This window comes from Drosophila persimilis, unplaced genomic scaffold, assembly GCF_003286085.1.
Source record: "Drosophila persimilis strain 14011-0111.01,24,50 unplaced genomic scaffold, DperRS2 tig00003933-arrow-pilon, whole genome shotgun sequence".
Classification (NCBI taxonomy): Eukaryota; Metazoa; Arthropoda; class Insecta; order Diptera; family Drosophilidae; genus Drosophila; species Drosophila persimilis.
In genome coordinates, this window is record NW_020825706.1 from 2,604,384 (window position 1) to 2,623,235 (window position 18,852).

Sequence of the window (18,852 nt, forward strand, 5' to 3'; positions counted from 1 at the left end):
TCAAATCCCAAATAAATGATAGAAAACTCTCTTCCATATGGACGGACAGACAGACATGGCTCAATAGACTCGGCTATTGATGCTGATCAATAGGGTCGGAAAAGCTTCCTTCTGGACGTTACACAACATCCATTTTCACCACAAATCTAATATACTCCTATACTCATTTCGAATATCGGGAATAAAAACACTCTTCCCAAAAGCAAACTCTGGCTATCATTTTTTTGTTCTTTTAAATTATTTTTGCATTGTATATTTTATACGATTTTTTATAGGTTTTTTTGATTCTCTATATAGTAGATATATAATTATTATCAGTTTTCTTTAGACGATACTTTTGTTTCCATTTTGATTAAAGATCGAAATCAAAAAAAATAATATGAAGTGAATATTGAATAGTTAGGGGAGGGAAGGAGGCTTACACAATTATGTATTTACATATGAAAAATTCTTAGGATTAAGTATTCAAAAATTGTTTCATTTTAAGTGATGTTTGTGCCGCTTAAGTGTTAACTATACGATTCCGTTCTTATACACAATGGGAGCTTTTGGAAAAAACAATGTTCTACGTTCTAGAAAAGTTACAAGCTAGAGGTTTTTTGTAGATTAAAGATATAGTATGTATATATATAAATCTCTATATAAGAAAAGGCTTTTGAGCACACCACAATGCTTTTGCGTAGGCAATTGTTGGGGGGAGTAGGATTTTAGAGGCAAATACAATTGTTTAGCTAGACTAAAAACTAAATGAAACGACAATCCATTCCTTGCTCTTTCAGTGCTTGGCATCCTTGAGGGCCTGCTCCTCGCGATCGGCATCGATGAGGGACTGCTTGCGCTTGCCATTCGATGAGGACTCCATTTGCTTGGCATCGATCAGCGAATGCTTACGCTTGTACTTCTCCAGCGCCGAGTCGGCCTCCTCGTCGTCGTCGTGGTTGTGCTGGAGGCACGGGAAATCGAACATGCGCTCGCCCTTGCCAAAGACCTCGCCCTCCTCGATGGTGGTGGGTAGGCTCCTGCAAAAAAGGTACGATATTTAGATACATTCCTGTTAAATACTCCATTAAATCCACTCACCTATTCAGTGTCTCTGGCAGCAAAAGGCACACAAAGGATCCCGCAAAGAACAGCACTCCCAGAATGATCGATGGCGCCGCCTTGAAGAAGGTTCCCAGCCAGAGGATGTAGGGCGCCAGGAAGGATGCCGCAAACCCTGCCACATGCACGGCGGCCACACCCTGTCCCCTCACACACGTGGGAATGAGCTCCGTGGCGTACTGGGAGCCCGATTCGTAGGAGATGGCCACACCAAACCTAGCGGCAATCGTGAGGCAGGCAAGGAGTATGGCATTGTGGTTGTGCTGCTGGTACGCGATGGCTATGCCAGCGGCGGCCGTGAAGAGGCCACCCACCAGCAGGGAGCCCGAAGCCATGCCCTTGCGTCCAATGCGGTCCTGCAGCAGGACGAGGAGTATACTGGAAGGCAGCACGGCCAACGCACTTAGCGAGAACATGATGAACGGCGAAATGCCCATGCCCTCGACATTTCGAGAGACGGCATCATAGCAGAGAGTGATAACCATGCTGTAAAGAAGGATTATCATTCCTTGATATATCAAATGGTATATATCTTATAGCCTACCTCTTGAAGAACAGTATAAGCGTATTCTTGCGCATTCGCGGCGTTCGGAACATGTCCAATAGCGTTGCAGTCTTCTTCTCATCGCCGCCCTGCATCTCGCGAGTCATCTGGCAGTGGCGTCGGAACTCATCGAACTCCGCCTGGGTCACGCGACATCCATTGAACTTTGCCACGCGCTTTAGCCGCACGATGGCCCCATCGATGTCGTTGCGCGTCACCAGCCACTGGGCGCTCTCCTGCACCACGAAATAGTACAGCACCACCAGGAGGATGGGCAGCGAGGTGCAGGCGAGGTAGATCTGCCAATGGCCCGCGAGTACCGCCAGCCAAGGGGTGAACACGAGACCCATACAGTAGAACAGACCCACGGCCATATTGAGACCCAATGTCCTCATGCTGGGGCGTATATATTCGAGCACTGCACAGGGGAAGATTCACGTTAGATTCATGTTTGATTCATTCATTCATTTAGCTGTGATTCCTACCTATAATGTACATGAGATAGAAGTTCGTGTCTGCTGCCAATCCAGATATAAATCTGCAGAGTGTAAAGGTGCCTACACTCTTCGTGAAGATCGTGGAAAAGTCACCGGCAAAGCCACAGAAATTTGAGAGAATCAACGCTGGGACGCGTCCTATTTTGTCGGAGAGGAGGCCATAGAAGAGCGTGCCCACGACGGATCCAATGAAGAACAGCGACTGGCCAATGCGTGCCTTGTAGGCGGAATCACAAACCCAATTTAACTAAAGGAAAACGAAGGGAAAGGATCGTTAAAATGGTATGTGCACTATAAAAAAATATCTATAGGTATTATCTAGAATGGGTTAATCTTCTTCAATTGTGATCTTCATGGGATAATCCCTAGAAAATGGATTTAATGCCAAGATAATCTTTATTTAATATTGATTTTCTTTTGAAAGATGATTTTTATTTAAGTATGAGGAAGTTTATCTCTATTTATTCAATTGGTCTCCAGGGATCTCCAACTTAGTGGATCTTACACTAATTTAGTCTTAGTAAAGCTGATCATCACTTCAATTGATGTCTAGAGGTTATCTTTTGTGAAAATTGTGTCTATTGAAAGATGATTTCCATGGAAATTGATCTTTAGTAGATCTTTACTTAATTGGCCCTCTTACCTCTGTGTTCATTGATCTATAACCAAAATCATAGTTATAGATCCATCTCTCGCACTTTTCCTGGCTGACAGTGGCATTATGGCCGTTGATATCCTCCAGGCGTGTGCACGAGGGTTCCTCGAACTGGGCATAGATATCGGCAATCTCCTTGTAGGTCATATTCACCAACTTATCGTGATAGCACCAATGATCTGGCACAAAACTAATGACTGTCTGGGTAAAGTAATGCTGGAAGAATAGATCCAAATATCATTAGAAGTTATCTTCAAAAGAGCAAAGCATTACCTACCATCGATACGATGATATTGATAAAGCCAAAAAGGGCAAGAATCATGAATTGATAGCGATTGAAATCGCCACATTTGGCCAAAATCTGATCGAAATCCATATTGAAATTCAATTAAATGGGTAATCCTTGGGGTTTTATTTGTACTCTTAATGATGTGCAGGGTATCGTGAGCCTGTGACGTAGTTGTTGTGACGTTCCTGTTGCTGTTTTGTGTTTGTTTTTGTTGTTTTTGTGGGTGGGGGAAATGCCAGTGGACTTCACATTGGCTTTTATCACAAATCACATTTGTTCCTTTGGCTTTGTCTGAAAGATATGGAAATATATATAAAAGGTCATTGAACGGCTATTTCATTTAGATATATTTTAGATACAGATGCAAGATATTTTGTTTTTTTTTGGGATGCATTTAGATAAGATAATCGCTTCAAAATAAACAACATTTATATGCGACGCTTGGCAGACAAAGAAATTAATTAAATGCATACCAAAAATAAATCCAAAAAAAATATAAACTAAATTTTGATTGAAGAAATCGCGATTAGAAAGCAAAGAAAAGCGAATAGCTGCCAGCTAATTCCAAAATATCTTTCCTCTTTTCGTGGAAAATCAATTCAATTATGAGGTAATTAAACGGAAATCCACATAAATTATACAATATAAGGTAATTAGGGAAAGGAAATACATTTCATTTCGGATGATTTGTATAGTTTTCCACATTTTTATAGAAATTTTATGTTTTCTGTCCTAATTTGCATGGAAAATCATTGGAAAAATGGAAAAAACTTGGAAATGAGGGAAACTTTTATCACTTTTAGACAAACTACAGTTTCATCATTTTAGTTCTTCAAGGAAAATCATGAGAAATCATTGCAATGTCTAGGAACAATGATCTAATAACCCTTTTTTCAGACTCAACAACTATTGTTTTTTATTTGTTATCGAGTCCACGTTTTTCGCTCGCTAATTGCTCTGAAAGGGCAATAGAAATGTCATCCACAAATAAATAGATTCATTTAACACTTGGATCGTTCCATTAGCGAGAAAAACAATAGGAAAAACGTATTTCCCCCACTCCTTACGTACAAAAAAACATATGGGAAGAACGATTAGGATCGTATCCAATCAATGATTGGGCTATAAGTTAACCAGTGACTACCGTATGCTAATCCCAAAGATAACACCCAAAAGTTAGCCCAAGCGTGTGGCATGTGCGGCATGTGTGTCCTGTGTGGCATGGCTTGTTGAATGAACTGAAATTAAGGTCAAATTTCATCACTTACAACCGCTCAGCAAACAGTCGGCTGGCTGGCTGGCTGGCTGGCTGGCTTATCACTGGGCACAAATATTTATATAGACGTTCGTTTAGATAAAAAAAAAAGCACACACAAAAACTACTAAAAATATATAGAGTAGTGGATCGCTGACTAATCGCAGAGACTGTGTTCTGGGGAGCAGACTGTTGTCAAGTAGCACCAAATCGACGTTCAATAGGGGCTCTAGAGCCCCCTGGGAGAGCACGTGTCGATGGAAATGGAATCACACTCTTTCTGTTTTTTTTTTTCTAGGAATACATTTGTGTTTTTTACGCTTTCGTTTTTTTTCTGTTTTTGCATGGCACGGTTTTTTTTTTGTTTGTTCTTACAACTAAAATAAATAAATACAATTTTCGAAAGCTTTATATGCATATATGTATTTTTTCGGTTAAATGCAACTGGTTTGCCGATCTCCCCTCCATTTGGAGCTCCCTTCCATTCGTAGTGCCACGCGCAGCCCCAAGTTCTCTCCCAAGAACTGAAACAACATTTTGTTGCTTTTGTTGAATAAATGAAAAGATTTCCAAGGTTTCTTCTGATTACACAAACCAAATCACGTTTAATGTTGGGTTTTTCAAGGTTTTCCAAGCATAAACTAATTGCTTTACGGCTGCTTAAGTAAAATTCTTAGAATATGATATAAACTGTACCACATTTTGCAGAAATATTGCTAGGGAAGCTCTATATCTATTCTTTGGGTACAAAAATAGGAAAACTATTCAAAGGGTGAGCAAAATATTTGATGGAAACCCTCGAGAAAATCCATGAAAAATCATCCATAGTTCTTATAATTTATTTTTCCAAAGATACCCTTTCGATGAATATTTTGTCACACTTTATTCCAGTTCCAGCATTTAAAAATGGACTTCTATAAAGGAGAACTTCCCTTAGAAATATTATAGAAAATTCTGCTTAAAATCCAAAAAGACTGACCCCATTTGTACCCAAAGATTCCCTGCCACACAATGTGTTCCAACTTTGTTTTAGTTGTCCACTTAGTTGCACCTTTAATTATTTAATCCGTTTGCATTAATAATACACTAAAACACAAAGTGGGCCCCAAAGAAAGTCTTGGGTAAACTTTAAAGATAAAAATTACACAACAGATTATCCATAATTTATCACTTAACGAGTCATTCTATGGCCCAAGGAATGCACTTAATCTTTGGCACAAGTTTCACTTATCAACAAAATTCAATTAAGATAAAACTTTAAAAGATGATAAAATATTTAAACATTTCCTTCAAGAATCATCTTCTGTAATTACCTTAATATTCATGGGAATAGGAAAACTCTTCTCTTCATTTGGTTGTTTCCACAAAGTGTTGTTGTTTACGAACGATCCGCCCAAAGCGAAGCAGCCAAAAATTGAATGTTGTTTAATTTGAAAACAAAATTCTTGCAGCGTAGAAACAAGAGAATTTCCCTGTCACTTAATGTTTATCTCTTTCAAAATACAATCCACATATACGTATATGTATATCTTTAGAGATTCTATATTATAAAGTTCAAGGAACGCACGGATCAAAACTGATGAAAAACTTTGATGTTTGTTCTGCTATTTTCGAGTAATTCTTCAGTGATTTGTTTGTCCCGGAAAACGCACACAGGCACTCACAACCGAATGAGTATTGTTTTTATAGTTTTCCCCGTTTTTTTGTTGTCTGTTTTGTTTTATGTTTTTGCCGAATTATGTATGTGAGGGGCACCCGTTTAGGCCCGTTTTGTCGGCGGCCGACGGTACAATCTAGAGCGTCGTAGTACGTTCGATGCGATGCGATGGTGCGTTGTGTATCCACCGAATGCTCCTCACAGACTGAACTGCCAAATGCCGACTCGATTGTTTATTAAAAAATGCCAAACAGCTGTTCTCGAACACGCTCAGAGAGCGTTCCGCGGAGAGTGGATAAGTAGAGGGACGGTCTGGGGGGGGGGAGGGGGATGGGGAGGGGCTGTGACAAGACACGGGTCATAATTAATTTCAAAAGCTGTGAAAAGCAAACTCGAGTCTTGATTTTTACGAGCACCACACACACGGGGCACAAGGCGTATACTTGATTGGATTCGATACGATTTCGATTTGATTTACATCCCCATATCCCCCTACATATATCCCCCATGTACATCCCAACGAACGAACGAACCCTTGTGATCTCTAAATCTCTTGAGTCTCTGCCATGAAGGAAATTGCCCTGCTAATTGTTTAAACAAATTCAAAGTACGAATCGGATGAGTCGTCTTTTATTTAGTTGCCCTATAAATAAGTTACGTTTTTGCGTTTCTTGCGGTTAATCTTTTGCTTCGATTTTTGGCCTGAAGATTAGGCAATTTCTGCTCACAATAATAGAAGTCACTGGATATATCCTACGATTATATACGAGTATCTTTCTAAAAGCGGATATTCCTTTGGGCTGATTCATGGTCTGAATATTTTGCTAATTGTTTATACTAAACGTGCATTAGCTGGCCATTTTGTAACATTTATTGCTTTATTAATTATTGCTCTCTTATTTTGGGACTTTTTTGAGGTCGCTTTCTTTTTTGCTGGTTTTTTTGTTGTTGTTTAACTGCGGTTTCTTGGGGTAGCCGGCGCCAGCGAAAACAGTTGACAAATTGGCTGTCACAAAACCGCAAAGCTACTGCCTTGAGCAACGGGTAAATAAACAAACCATCTTTATTTAGTTAGAGACTAAGCATAGAACCACTTTGTTGTGGGCTTGGGGTGGGAGAAGACATCTTGGTCTTGAATAAATATTTTTAAACATTGTGTTATCTTAAAGTTTAAATCAAAAACAAATTTGAATGCTGGCAATCGACTTTTGGGTTTTGAAGGAAAGGAGATTAGAGGTGGCGATACATGTGGGGGCTCCTTATGAAGAATTTCCAAGTTGAAACGAAACTTTGGCGAACCTTAAGCGAACCCCAATCGAAGCATAATCTTGAGAGTATTGGGGAGAAAACGGAAAACATTTATGTACTTACCGGAGACATCGAAGATAAGCCGAATATAAAGCAAATTTAAAGCGAAATTTAACCGAAATATAATCGAATTATTTGTACAATTTCAAGCAACAAAAAGCGGACAATTGTCAAAGAATTTATTTAAGATCATCTTTAAGAAAACTAATCTTATATTTAATAGATAATAAAGAAAGTATGCTGTCATTTTAAAACCTTCAAATGATTAGAGAATTATAATGGAAACTCTTAAGGCAATTATTTGTTCAAGCCCCAAGAAAAGAGCTATAATAATATAGCGCTGAAAAGGGAATATTACCTTTTCAGTGTTCCAAAAATAACTTTCTCTGAATTAGAAATCGAGTAAATGTATAAGACTCTTCAACATCTGGTAGATAAAGTACAGAAAGCCATAAATAACGCAGCAATAATCGGAAATCAAAGCTCAGGTGTAATGATCTAATGCAATTATAAGCCAATAAACTTTTGGCGAGGCAACAAAAAGAGGGAAACCTACTACTACTGCGATTAGATAATGGCCCAAAGGCGGCAGACATCGGAGCACTCAAGCAGCAGCGGCAGCCGCAGGCATATGGGACAATTTTTGGGGTCTGCGGTTTAGTGGAGAGGGGTGGGGAGGGGAGGGGAATGTGCTAACGAGGGAGTAGTACTCGAACGAATACGATCATGACTGTGAGTAGTGCGTGGCGTAGTGGATCCAAAAGTCAATGCCATATCGCACTTTCCCCTCACCAAACACGTGCTTCGCTCTTTTCTGCGGCAACTGTACTTTTTGCTACTTAATGGATTTAATGGATCATCGGGGGGAAATATACATACCAATATAAACATTACCCTTGCATTTTTCTTTGTCTACGAGAGACAACAAAAGAACAAAGAAAAGCCCTAGCCGCACAACTCTTTTTTCTAGGGAAATTCTTGAGACAATCGCCATATTACTCATGCGACATGTTATCCGAAGCTTATACTGGAGGGGATTTTCATTGAATTTCATTGTATATATGACTAATCTTTGGCTCAACTTTTGGCTGATCTGCTCCTACAATCATCGTATTTACACTCCCTATCTAACTTTTACACCTACTTGAAGAAACAACAACAAGTGCACAAAAACTCCAAAAGGCGTTAACTCTTTGGCTGTGTATTAATTTAATAAATCAATACAAATAACGAATAGATTATGCTTATGCAAAGGTGTTAAGCCCATTTTAACTATAGCTGAAGATTTATTTTGGAGCAAAAGCAAACAAAGGAGAAAATCTTTGACTATTGAAGAGATTTATTGAATGTTGTCTTGTATTTCAGCACTTTTAATACCTTTTTCTCATATTTTCTGCCCAAAAACACTTTCGGAAGTCCCACAGTTAAGGTCCTTGAATCGCGGCTTATCTTTTTATAGCACTCAAAATCTTTCAAATTCACAAAAACTTTAAATTCGACCCACAAATGTCGTGTTGTTGTGGTCTGCTGGTGCTTTATTTTCACACAAACTTGCGAAATATTTCGAAAATGTTTTTTTTTTATAATAATAGTAATCAAAGATTGAACTTACTAATTATAGTATAATATTTTAGTATCTATTATGAACAATCACATTTTGCGTTGATTTTTGAGGTGGATTTATGGTTGATTCCGCTGTATTTGCAGCTGTTTCTGCTGCTGTGGCGGTTCCTGTCGCGGGGCGAAAGCTGGCGAGAGCAAAAGCAACAACGCTCCCTCCCACACTCTCTCACTCTCGCGCGCGAACAGCTGTTCCTGCACGCTTGATCTTGTTGCTGCGTTTGCTGTCGCTGCCGCTGCTGCTCGCGTGACGACAATTGAAAACGGTTTGACTTCAAGTTCAACGAATGTGTGCGGTTTTAAACGCTTTCGCGTGTGCCTCCTCTGCCTGGTCTCTGCCTGAGAGCTGTAAATGTACTTGTAAATGGTAAAGGTTTACACTGCACTCTCTTTAAAGAAGAACCAAAGCGACGGTGGCGCGCTCTCTTGCCAAGCAGCAGAACAAACGTCTCTCTCTCTCAGTGCAAAACAGCAAACGTCAGTGGTGCTGTCTCTCTGATGCTCTCTCTGATTGGAGTAGTAGATATGTTATCCCTTTCGCTTGCAGCCATAGACCCGCCTCTTTCTCTGTCTTTGTTTCAACTCCCACTCTCTCTTTCTTCCATTACGGACATGCACATGCAAGTCTTTTGCTTGGCAATAGGGTGACGTGACTCTCCAGCAGATAAGAAATACTCGCAACAGATCCAATTTCTCAATTGATTCAAATGTTCGCTGATTAATCTTTTATGACACCATTTCTTTTGTTTGTTTGCTTGCGGGGTTATTATTATTCCATTATAAATAGATATGAATGCATACAGAACTGTTGGCATCAATTAAGGCCCCATGGAAACATAAATAAAAGTGACAAAAACAATTATCAGAGGGGGAATATGATTCAGGGAGGTAGGGGTGACGGACGGAGATGGGATTTAAATGCGATTCAAATGCGGGTCAATCATAAAAAAGAACCAATATTTAAAGATCTCAAAGTACTGCTATAAACAATATTTTCTACTATCTACAGATATATCTTTACCATCCAAAAGTCCACGGTCCACAAGGCTTTTAGCTCTCTATAATTCTACAGATACAAAAGATCCAACATTCAACTATTTTCATGCCGAACATAACACTCAAAATTTGCACGAATTACGCTTAGATTAGATATAGCACTCGCCTTAACCCTTAACCGGAACAAAATTCTTCCATGGAAAATCGTTGGCAACACTGAGAAATCCCCCCGCAAAAGATCCCTCCCACTGATAAGAGGACACACACCGGGCAAAAACATTGATAAAGCACTCCCAGCCTTCCCCTTTCTCTACATGGCTCTCGTTCTTGCTCGCTTGGTTCTCTCTCTGTTTCTGGTCAAAGTCATCGTTGAGTCGGGTGCTGTTGGCCCATCCGAACCAGACTGGTTTGTGTCAGTTGTAACCAATTACGAGCCACATTCGAGGCATTCGAGGCATTCGAATTCATGACTCGTACAGCCATACAGCGAACTATATGTACAATATTCGTACATTCTCGTATGCTCGCATCGCCCGACAAATGGCGTCAGCAATGCTCGGTCTCGTTCTTCTTCAGCTTCTTTCGGTCTACAAAAGAACGAAATATCATTTCTCTAGTAACCCCATTACCCTCTGGAGATTGGTCTTACCCACACAACATTGTTCCAATAATCAGCAACAAGTGGCGGGGTAATCACTTTTTCTGTTCTTTGCTCTATCCAGAATGTGTATCTGTATTTATTACTATCTCTATCTCAGGTTTATTAGTCTCGAATTGCTTCCAAAGAAGATAATTCTGTAGGTTTGATAAAAGTTCCTTCAAAGACCATGAAATATACAACAATTCAAAAAAAATCCCAGAAAGCGATAGCCACATAATCATTGTTGCAATTATTCCTTATAATTCTACCCAAAATCCCATGAATTTCTATATATTTCCTATTAGGATTATAAATAGCTATTCCCCTAAAGAACAGGAAATATCATTCTATATGTAAAAAATACCAGTCAAAAACCTTTCAAATTCCATCTTGAGATTCTTGGATCATTTCCTGAAAACTTTCCGCCCAAAGTTTCATTGACCCAACGACAAACACACACGAAACCTCCTCGCAAGCCTTGAAATTTATTTCGCTAGAAAAAGAAAGAAAGCCGCAGACTCAAACTCAAAAAACAACAAACAAACAATCAATTATTGCATAAACAAATCGATGAATGAACGAATGAAAGTGTCGAGTCAGGAGACAATTGATCCTACGGGCAGGGCACTATGCAAATGATGTCATAAGCGACAGCCGACGCAGACCCGCACCCAACCCTTTAGCATGGGGCGATCGATGCGATGCTGCTGTGACTGTACCGCCAGCATAAACATTGGAAATATTCCACAACAAATTAATCAGAGGGGGGTACGAGTACCCGGTACCCCAGTACCCCCATAAAAACAGAGAACATCCGAAACTGGTATGAATCGGATCGAGATCGACATAAACAAAGGTTTACCTTTTGAATCATGTTCGTGCGCGCACAACAGCTGATTGCCAGACAACAGACAGACAAAAACAGACCCCACACCCAGACCAGACCCCCATTAACATTTTACAGTCGGTGGAGACACTTTCGATCGTTTGGGAGGGGGGCAGCAAACACGTTGGACAACTCTTCTTTGAACACAAATAAAAATAGTGCAAAACATTTGGGACGCAAGAGAGACCCGATTTTTAATGGGCGCCTGACGTCTCCGGCATTAACAATTTATATAATATATTTGTTTATCGTTTGCGGAAAAAACAGTGCCACACGCACACACAGACATATAGAAATCTATGAGTTTTTATCATTGAAAATAAATGAGTCAAAAACGTGACAAAACTTTTTTGTATTTTTTTTAGAGTTCAATTTGTTTGTTTGTTCTTTAAGCTATGCGCATAATTGTTGGATCCAGAAAAAACAAGTTCACTGCAAACCTCAGGCATCAATCATTATGGATGGAGTACCCCCTGGCCTGACACTCCTCTGAATTAGAGTTTGGCATCGTATCGGTCAAATGTCATTAGTCCATGGGGGGCTGGTGGCTGTCTAGGAAACCAGTTACAAATCTCAGCGATTCCGAAACGAGTTATGAGATCAGTCCAAGGAGATTGCTTCCACGAAAGCAATCGAGATTATCATCTGTACGAGTATATGCATATAAAATAATATACCAGATCCAACTGGTTCCCCAGTCGTAGACGTCCAAGATAATAGTTCCCCGCCGATCAGTGCGTTTCCTTTCACCTATAATTTCTTGGGTAGCACTCTAAATCTGATGATGATGGCTCGTAAGTTCAAGTTGTATCTACTTAAAGAACTGATTGATAATTGGGAAGAGCTTCATTCTATCTAATCGAATTAATAGGCTTCGTAGTAAAGCAGAAAACAAAGTATTTCCGTCCTTTCCCCCTTAGATTAGATTTTTCTTTAATGAGTTCCGTCAGCTCCTTGTCCCACAATAAACTTTCCCATTTTCGAGTCTTTAAAGTCTCTTCTTCTCAGGGGAAACTGTGCACACAGCAGCGGAAACCCCATTGACATTTCAAAGTGTTCGCGCTCGTGCTCCTCCTTCGCCTCCCTAGAGCGCCACTTTTGCCACTTTGTGGACCAACATTGCTATTATAATATTGGCCAAGGCCAGAGAAACGTATATATGTGTGTGTGTGTGTGTGTGTGTGTGTGTGTTTGTGTTTGTCTTGGTCATGATCCAGAAAACTAAATCGAAACCAGTTCGTGGGGGCACTGGGAAAGTAGGGGAAAACCAAATAGAAAACGTTTCCTCGATCCGCGTGCATTTTCACATAGGATATACGAGTATGTACAATGACAGGCGCAGACGATTGCATAAATTCGTTAATTGCTATTTATAAGACCTCCCCAATCACTTGGCGACCAAATAAATGTGCAAAATAAATAAAACGAAGCGTAACGGAAAAAGAAACAGAAACAGAGAATCGGAAACTTTCCACTCGCCTGCGAGAAACCATTTGCATGATGCTGCTGCTGCAGCTGCTGTTGCTGCCTGTCGTCTCCTGCTCGAACTGCACTTCAATTGTCGTCAATTAATTGTTGTTAATTTACACACACACACACAATTTCATAGCACTGCACTTTGGGATATTGTTTAAGCATAGAATGGCTTCGTCTTACTATTCCACCTCTCCTTTCCTCAAATCCCATCAATTTGCCGTTAGTTTGTTGCCTCTTATACAATGCTGCACTACGGTTTACCATTCGTCCCGTACCGTGGCGACACTTGCATTGAACTGCAGCAACAGTTTGACGGTTCCGTTCCGTTTTGAACGTCGCGTCGCGTCGCGTCGCGTCGCGTGTGCTATGTGCTAGCTATACGAGTATGCTACACTATTTTTTTTTATTTTCTGTTTTGTATGGCCTGCTGCCCGTGTGAGTGCCGTCCGTTGTACGACTGAGTGTTCGCCAATGCTCGCGCCGCCCGTCAGGTATTCAAAATATCGGCCATGACTTTGGCAAAGAAAAACTAAAACAAGTACCCGCAGCAAGGAAAGTGTAAGGACTGACAGATGACCTGTAATGGAAGGAAGTGTCATAGTGCTGAAGTGCTGAAATAGTGTAAAAAGTATTCCAAGCATCAAGAGTGGACCTTAATATGGGTCACTTTACATACATATTTCTCTCAACTGTACGCTATATTCTATATCCTCTCCTCTTTCTTTTACACATTAACGTCTGTCCCACATACCCCTCCTTGCAATGTGCAAGTGCTGGGTACCATCATATTCTAATTTATTTTGTAATGCTCTCTCACGTTCTTTGCCGCTCACTTACTCTCCCTCTCCCTCTCCTTGTGTCTTTTGCTTTTCGCTCAGCTGTCTGCTGCTGCTGTTTTCCTTTCCTGTAATTCAAAGGAGTGACAGAGAGTGCAGCCAAACTGCGTTTTAGATCGCCTGCGGAGTTGGTGGTGGTTGTGCAGATTGAGAGAGGGAGATGGATTAAGAGCGTGAAGTTGGCAAGGTTGATTTAAATGAGGTGAGGCTTTTTCACACAACTCTCCTGTAAAAGTTTCCTAGTTTTTCGAGGCCGCATATCTCACAGGACCGTACTCTCTTGACAAAAAGAGAACAAAAGAGGATCTAGTAAAATATTAAGTGATGCCTTACCTTGCATAAGTGCATAAATGCACCATGGAATATCAGGGCATCGTTTGAGATCAACCCACCCCAGTTTAGAGTTCGACAAACTACGCAACAAGAATTTCGGCAATGCGTTTTCTCCGCTGCACCAAACAACGCAATAACCCCAGAGAGGGGGGAAAGGTAGGCCAAAAATCTTTCGCTACTAGGATTAACCCTCGTCTCTACCCATTCCAGGCACACGCACAGCGAAAAGGTGAGAGAGAGAGTAGTGCAGCAATAAGTAGTGGAAACTGATTAATGCAGTTCTTTGTTAATAATTTATGTGGATGCGCTATATTTGCTCGAATTAACCAAACGGAACCGGTTCAATTTGCGCTTGATTTTTATGTTTTGTTTTGTTGTTTCCCCCATCCCACCGATGACGTCAGCCGTTGTGTAGTCTTTACACAAAAATCAAAATACAATTTTTGATTTAATTATTTGTGCGGCGCGGCGGTTTGTTTGAGAGCATTCACCGCGTTCATTCGGGCAAGAGCGTAACTTTGATAAACACTCTACCTGGCGGCAGAGCAAAAACGTTGCCGCGGACTTTGATTAGAGGTGGGCGCGTGACCCGTAAATCAGAGCATGATAGGAAGCCCGCATTGACATTGAGTTTCTAAGAAATTTCGGGAATGGAAAATATATAGAGAGAAAGAATCTCTGTACTTTGAGGAAATTATTTCTTATCAGACATTTTGCTTCCTGATCAACTCACGCTGCCATCTCTAGCGACGACCTTCACATTGAGCTTCAGAAATGTTTTATTTTCGTGGGATTTTGAATTCTTGGCAGCGTCCAATGAATCTGCTTACTCATTTGTTGACTCTCATCGCAGTTGCTACAACCTCTATATAAATATAATTAGACGCACACGTTTCTATATTTGCACTTTAGATCCTTTTAGACCATTAAACTCAAGTTTTGAAAAGACTACTACATCATATCATTGCTAATAATGACGATAAACGAATGCCCTTGCTTAGATATCGTAACATTTTCCCTTGATTTAATCAATTCAAGGCCTTCTGCAACATCTGTATGTAATTATTATACACGATATTAAACAAATACGACAGTTTCGCTTGTCAATATCATTCTGTATGGATCTAGAAAACTAATTTGGGAAATACACACTATGTATTTCTTGTATTGCCATCTTTCACTCGATTCTACTATAATCATTCATTATTTGCTGAAGCAAACAAATGTCCACTGATAAGAAGTGTTCGTTATTTGCCTTCAAAAGTGTGACACTTATCAGTTTAATTTGTTTAACAATCAACACACAGTATCAATGAGGTATTAGAAGTAGCTTTCAAAGTGATTTGTGGATAGAAAAGAGCGGGAATATTGATGGTTGAAGGTTTCAGGAAGTAAAGAAATAAGTGAAATGCCTGGGGATTAAAGAGGATTTTGGCTATTGAAAGAGATAATTGATTGGGAAAATGATTTAAAAATGGAGGAATGAAGCAAAGGGAATGAGGGAAGATGAAGATACATAAATTTAATTTAAAATGTGATACAGAAATCCTTATTTTTAATGTTTAACGTTCCCATTTCTCATTTAATTCAATTAATTTCCCTGACCATTGAATAAGCTCTAACTTTTCTGGATAATTCTCTGTGAATTATTCGTGTGACTTAAATCAAAATTAGTTATGCTTATGCTTGGATGGGTTTTTCTGTTTATCGGCTTTCGATTTATGTGTCCGCTAATTTGGATGCGAATGCGATGCAAAATAACAAATTAATTAAGCCTTCGAATGACGCAGATTGTAGCAGGGCAGGGGGTCTTATATTGTTTTATACCGAAACCCGATCGGCTTTCACCCAGGCAATCAAAAACAGAGGAGTCCGAGTACTACTCGCAGAAACAGAGGCAATAAATCATCGGAGAGCATTGTGCGTGGTGTATAAGAAGTGAAAATTACAATCTAATATATTTTACAATTGTGCTAACGAAACGGACACACAGCGGACACCCATTGGTATCCAAGAGGGAAGAGAGGAGGTCTCGGTCTCCTGTCGTGCGTCCATAGAACTTGACATCGCTGTCTTTGAGGGGTTCTGCAGGGGGAATTCTATTTATAGAATAACTCAAGGACAGTCACAATATACACAGCCAGAGCAGACACTGCTATAATTTATAAGCAGGCAAATCGCGTGCGGCATGGTGATATATACGGAAAAGTTTCGGGTAGGAAATTGCATACAAAGAAGAACCAGACCCCGACCCCCCGCCCCACAAATTATGACAAAATATTCCATGCGTCAGTCGTTGCTATGGATTCCTGCTTTTATGCTTTGCCATGCTGAAAAGGAAATTCCATCCATCCATTCATTCATTTATCCTCCACTTGTTGGTTCCTGTTTTGTGTTTGTTTGGCTTCTGTTTTTTCCCATCAAAGCAATTAGTGTTCGGTTTCTGCTGGATTCAGCTTGGGTCTTTGATTTTTTATACATAAAATGTGGAAGGAATGGGCATATATAAAATGTGAGAACTTACTGAACAGATGATGCTTACAAAAGTGTACGAAATTTAAATTAAATTAGCAAATTTGTTGCACAGTTTTTTGCACCCCATTTTATTTCACCGGAAATGTTCCGTTCGAGCAGCATGGCGTATACGTAATTTTGATGAAATTATTGCTAAATATTCAGATACAAGCGGTTTCTGGCCTGATAAGTGACATTTGAAAGGTTAAATATGATGTATTAATTGATGATTAATCCATTAGAATAAAATATCCCAAGCCTAAAGAGAATTTTGGGAGCAGAAACCCATTACACCTGTCGTATGGGTGATTTTTCCAACAGAGTTCACTAAAAGAAAGAGGTTATACCCACTGGATTTGCTTGAATAAGGTTGTCAAAATGTATTTCATTTCATATTCATGCTGCCAAAAGCATTAACATCAGCAGAAGCAGCAGCAGGCAGCAGCAGCACATCATTATTCAATGTCAGAACAGTAGATCCAGGCGCTGAATAAACAGAACAACACGAATACCAGGCATGCCAACCAACCTCCCACGACTAGGACATGTTTTTGCATTATTTAGCACTCTTTTAAGGAGGTAGTCCATGTGTGTACAGAGTCCAGAGTGTGTAATCCGAGCAGGAAGAGGGTCAGAGGTTGATAGACCCGAAGGGTAATTAAAGACCACGACCCCCACGACAGCTGGCGGGCAACCAAATCCCAAGTAAATAATTGAAACGACTTCGCTTAAGCGTTTCCACGCGGGGCACGGTACTGGCACTTCTCTTGTGTAATTATTGAAATAATATTAAATTTTCTCGGAACACAGAGTGGCAGATGGTTCCAGTGGAGGTTTTTCTTCTATTAAATCAATAAAATAGTCAACATCATTAACATAATGGATAGGACGCCCCCAAAAGTTGTTCCTTTATTCTTCTTCTTTTGTATCGTTTTTCAGCCTTGCGGAAGGTCAAGGAACCCTTTGCTGCTGATGGCAGTCAACGCTTTTGATGGGTATCGTTGGCCCTTAGTTGGATTTCCATGGCTGTCACAATACAACAAAGAACTATGCACTCCTCCTTTCATTCCGAGGACACAAAGGACACTGCAACTGTCGCAAATCCCACATCCTCAGATGGATAGGGAGAGGCAGAGGTAGAGGGATCAAACGACACGTTTTCTTTGCTTGAAAATACTTAGCTTTGCCGGCTACAAAAATCGATAGCTGTGAGGAAACCACAAAAAAGAACCTCATGACTTGAAGCGCTCTAAAACGTTTTCCGTGTCATTTAATTAGGATTATAATAAAAGTAAATTAGTAGCAGAAGCTTTTGCAGTCATAGCTCACCCAAAAGATTCAGCGTTGACCCATGGACACCCGCTGGAAAGCTGCCGGGTCACTAGTCAGTCCCTAGGGAAAGGCACCAGGAAGGCACTGCACACTGGCCACAGCAGAACAACCGGAAAAACGAGGAAAACTGCAGCGGCAACGGCAACGGCAACGGGAACGGGAACGAGAACAGCAAACGGCAAACGGCCATCGAACCCCGCATGGCGTTGGGTCCTGCTTGCGTTGTTGACTCGGAAAATCCGTAAAGTAAACTGAAAGCCAATCTCTACCAAACCGGAATCGAATAAATGGGACAGCAGACAAATGCCGCGTATCACTCTCGGGCGAGCGAGCGCTTGTCCGTGCGGCGGGGCTTTTCTCTGCGGCGGCGGCGGCACTCTGCACTGTGGAAAACGAGGCAAACGAATGAAAATTTATTGTTTGTATGGCCCGCCATCACCATCGACAACGCCATGTGCTTGCTGGCTGGCGGGCAAAAACAGCTGAAAGGCGTCGTGCCGCCCCGACAACGTGCACACGCTTTTCTCTAGTGACGTCATTAATGCGACTCATGCGCAGCCGACGAGAGAGAGAGCGCACACTTTTGGGGGAACTTTTTCATGCTTTGGGGGCACACAAGTGCATGCTTGTTGCGCCACTTGCCATTGCCCCATGACGCTCTTTTGCCAAAAGAAAAAAAAAAACAGAAATAAGAGGGATGGCGGGAGAACCAGGGCTGGTCGATGGCGTCACAGAGCGCTACTATGAGAATAGTAGGGGATATCGATACAGGCTAACATTAAAAGCGTTTAGAGAACAGATATTCATATGAATGCTCCTGGATTTTTGGGATATTCTACAGTTTTATGGTGGTTTGAAACAAGATCAAGCTAGTAATCTATAAACCTCTTTAGTAATATTTTTAAAACTTGAT

General features: G+C 40.6%; 1 protein-coding gene across 3 annotated transcripts; it reads right to left on the reverse strand.

Annotated features, from left to right (window-relative positions):
- Positions 1 to 265: 265 nt before the first annotated feature.
- Positions 266 to 18,257, reverse strand: LOC6594447 (organic cation transporter protein). Of its 3 annotated transcripts, none has more exons than XM_026994548.1 (7): positions 17,937 to 18,257; positions 3,075 to 3,377; positions 2,786 to 3,013; positions 2,131 to 2,389; positions 1,646 to 2,063; positions 1,081 to 1,587; positions 266 to 1,019 (listed from the first exon to the last, which is right to left on the reverse strand). In XM_026994548.1, exons 2-7 carry the CDS (start codon positions 3,171 to 3,173, stop codon positions 776 to 778), a joined length of 1,755 nt encoding a protein of 584 aa, XP_026850349.1. In that variant the 5' UTR covers positions 3,174 to 3,377; positions 17,937 to 18,257; the 3' UTR covers positions 266 to 775. The 3 variants fall into 3 exon arrangements, with proteins under 3 accessions (XP_026850349.1, XP_026850348.1, XP_002019912.1); XM_026994547.1 differs by lacking the exon at positions 17,937 to 18,257 and adding an exon at positions 8,919 to 9,164; XM_002019876.2 differs by lacking the exon at positions 17,937 to 18,257 and adding an exon at positions 5,655 to 5,757.
- Between the last annotated feature and the right edge of the window lie 595 nt (positions 18,258 to 18,852).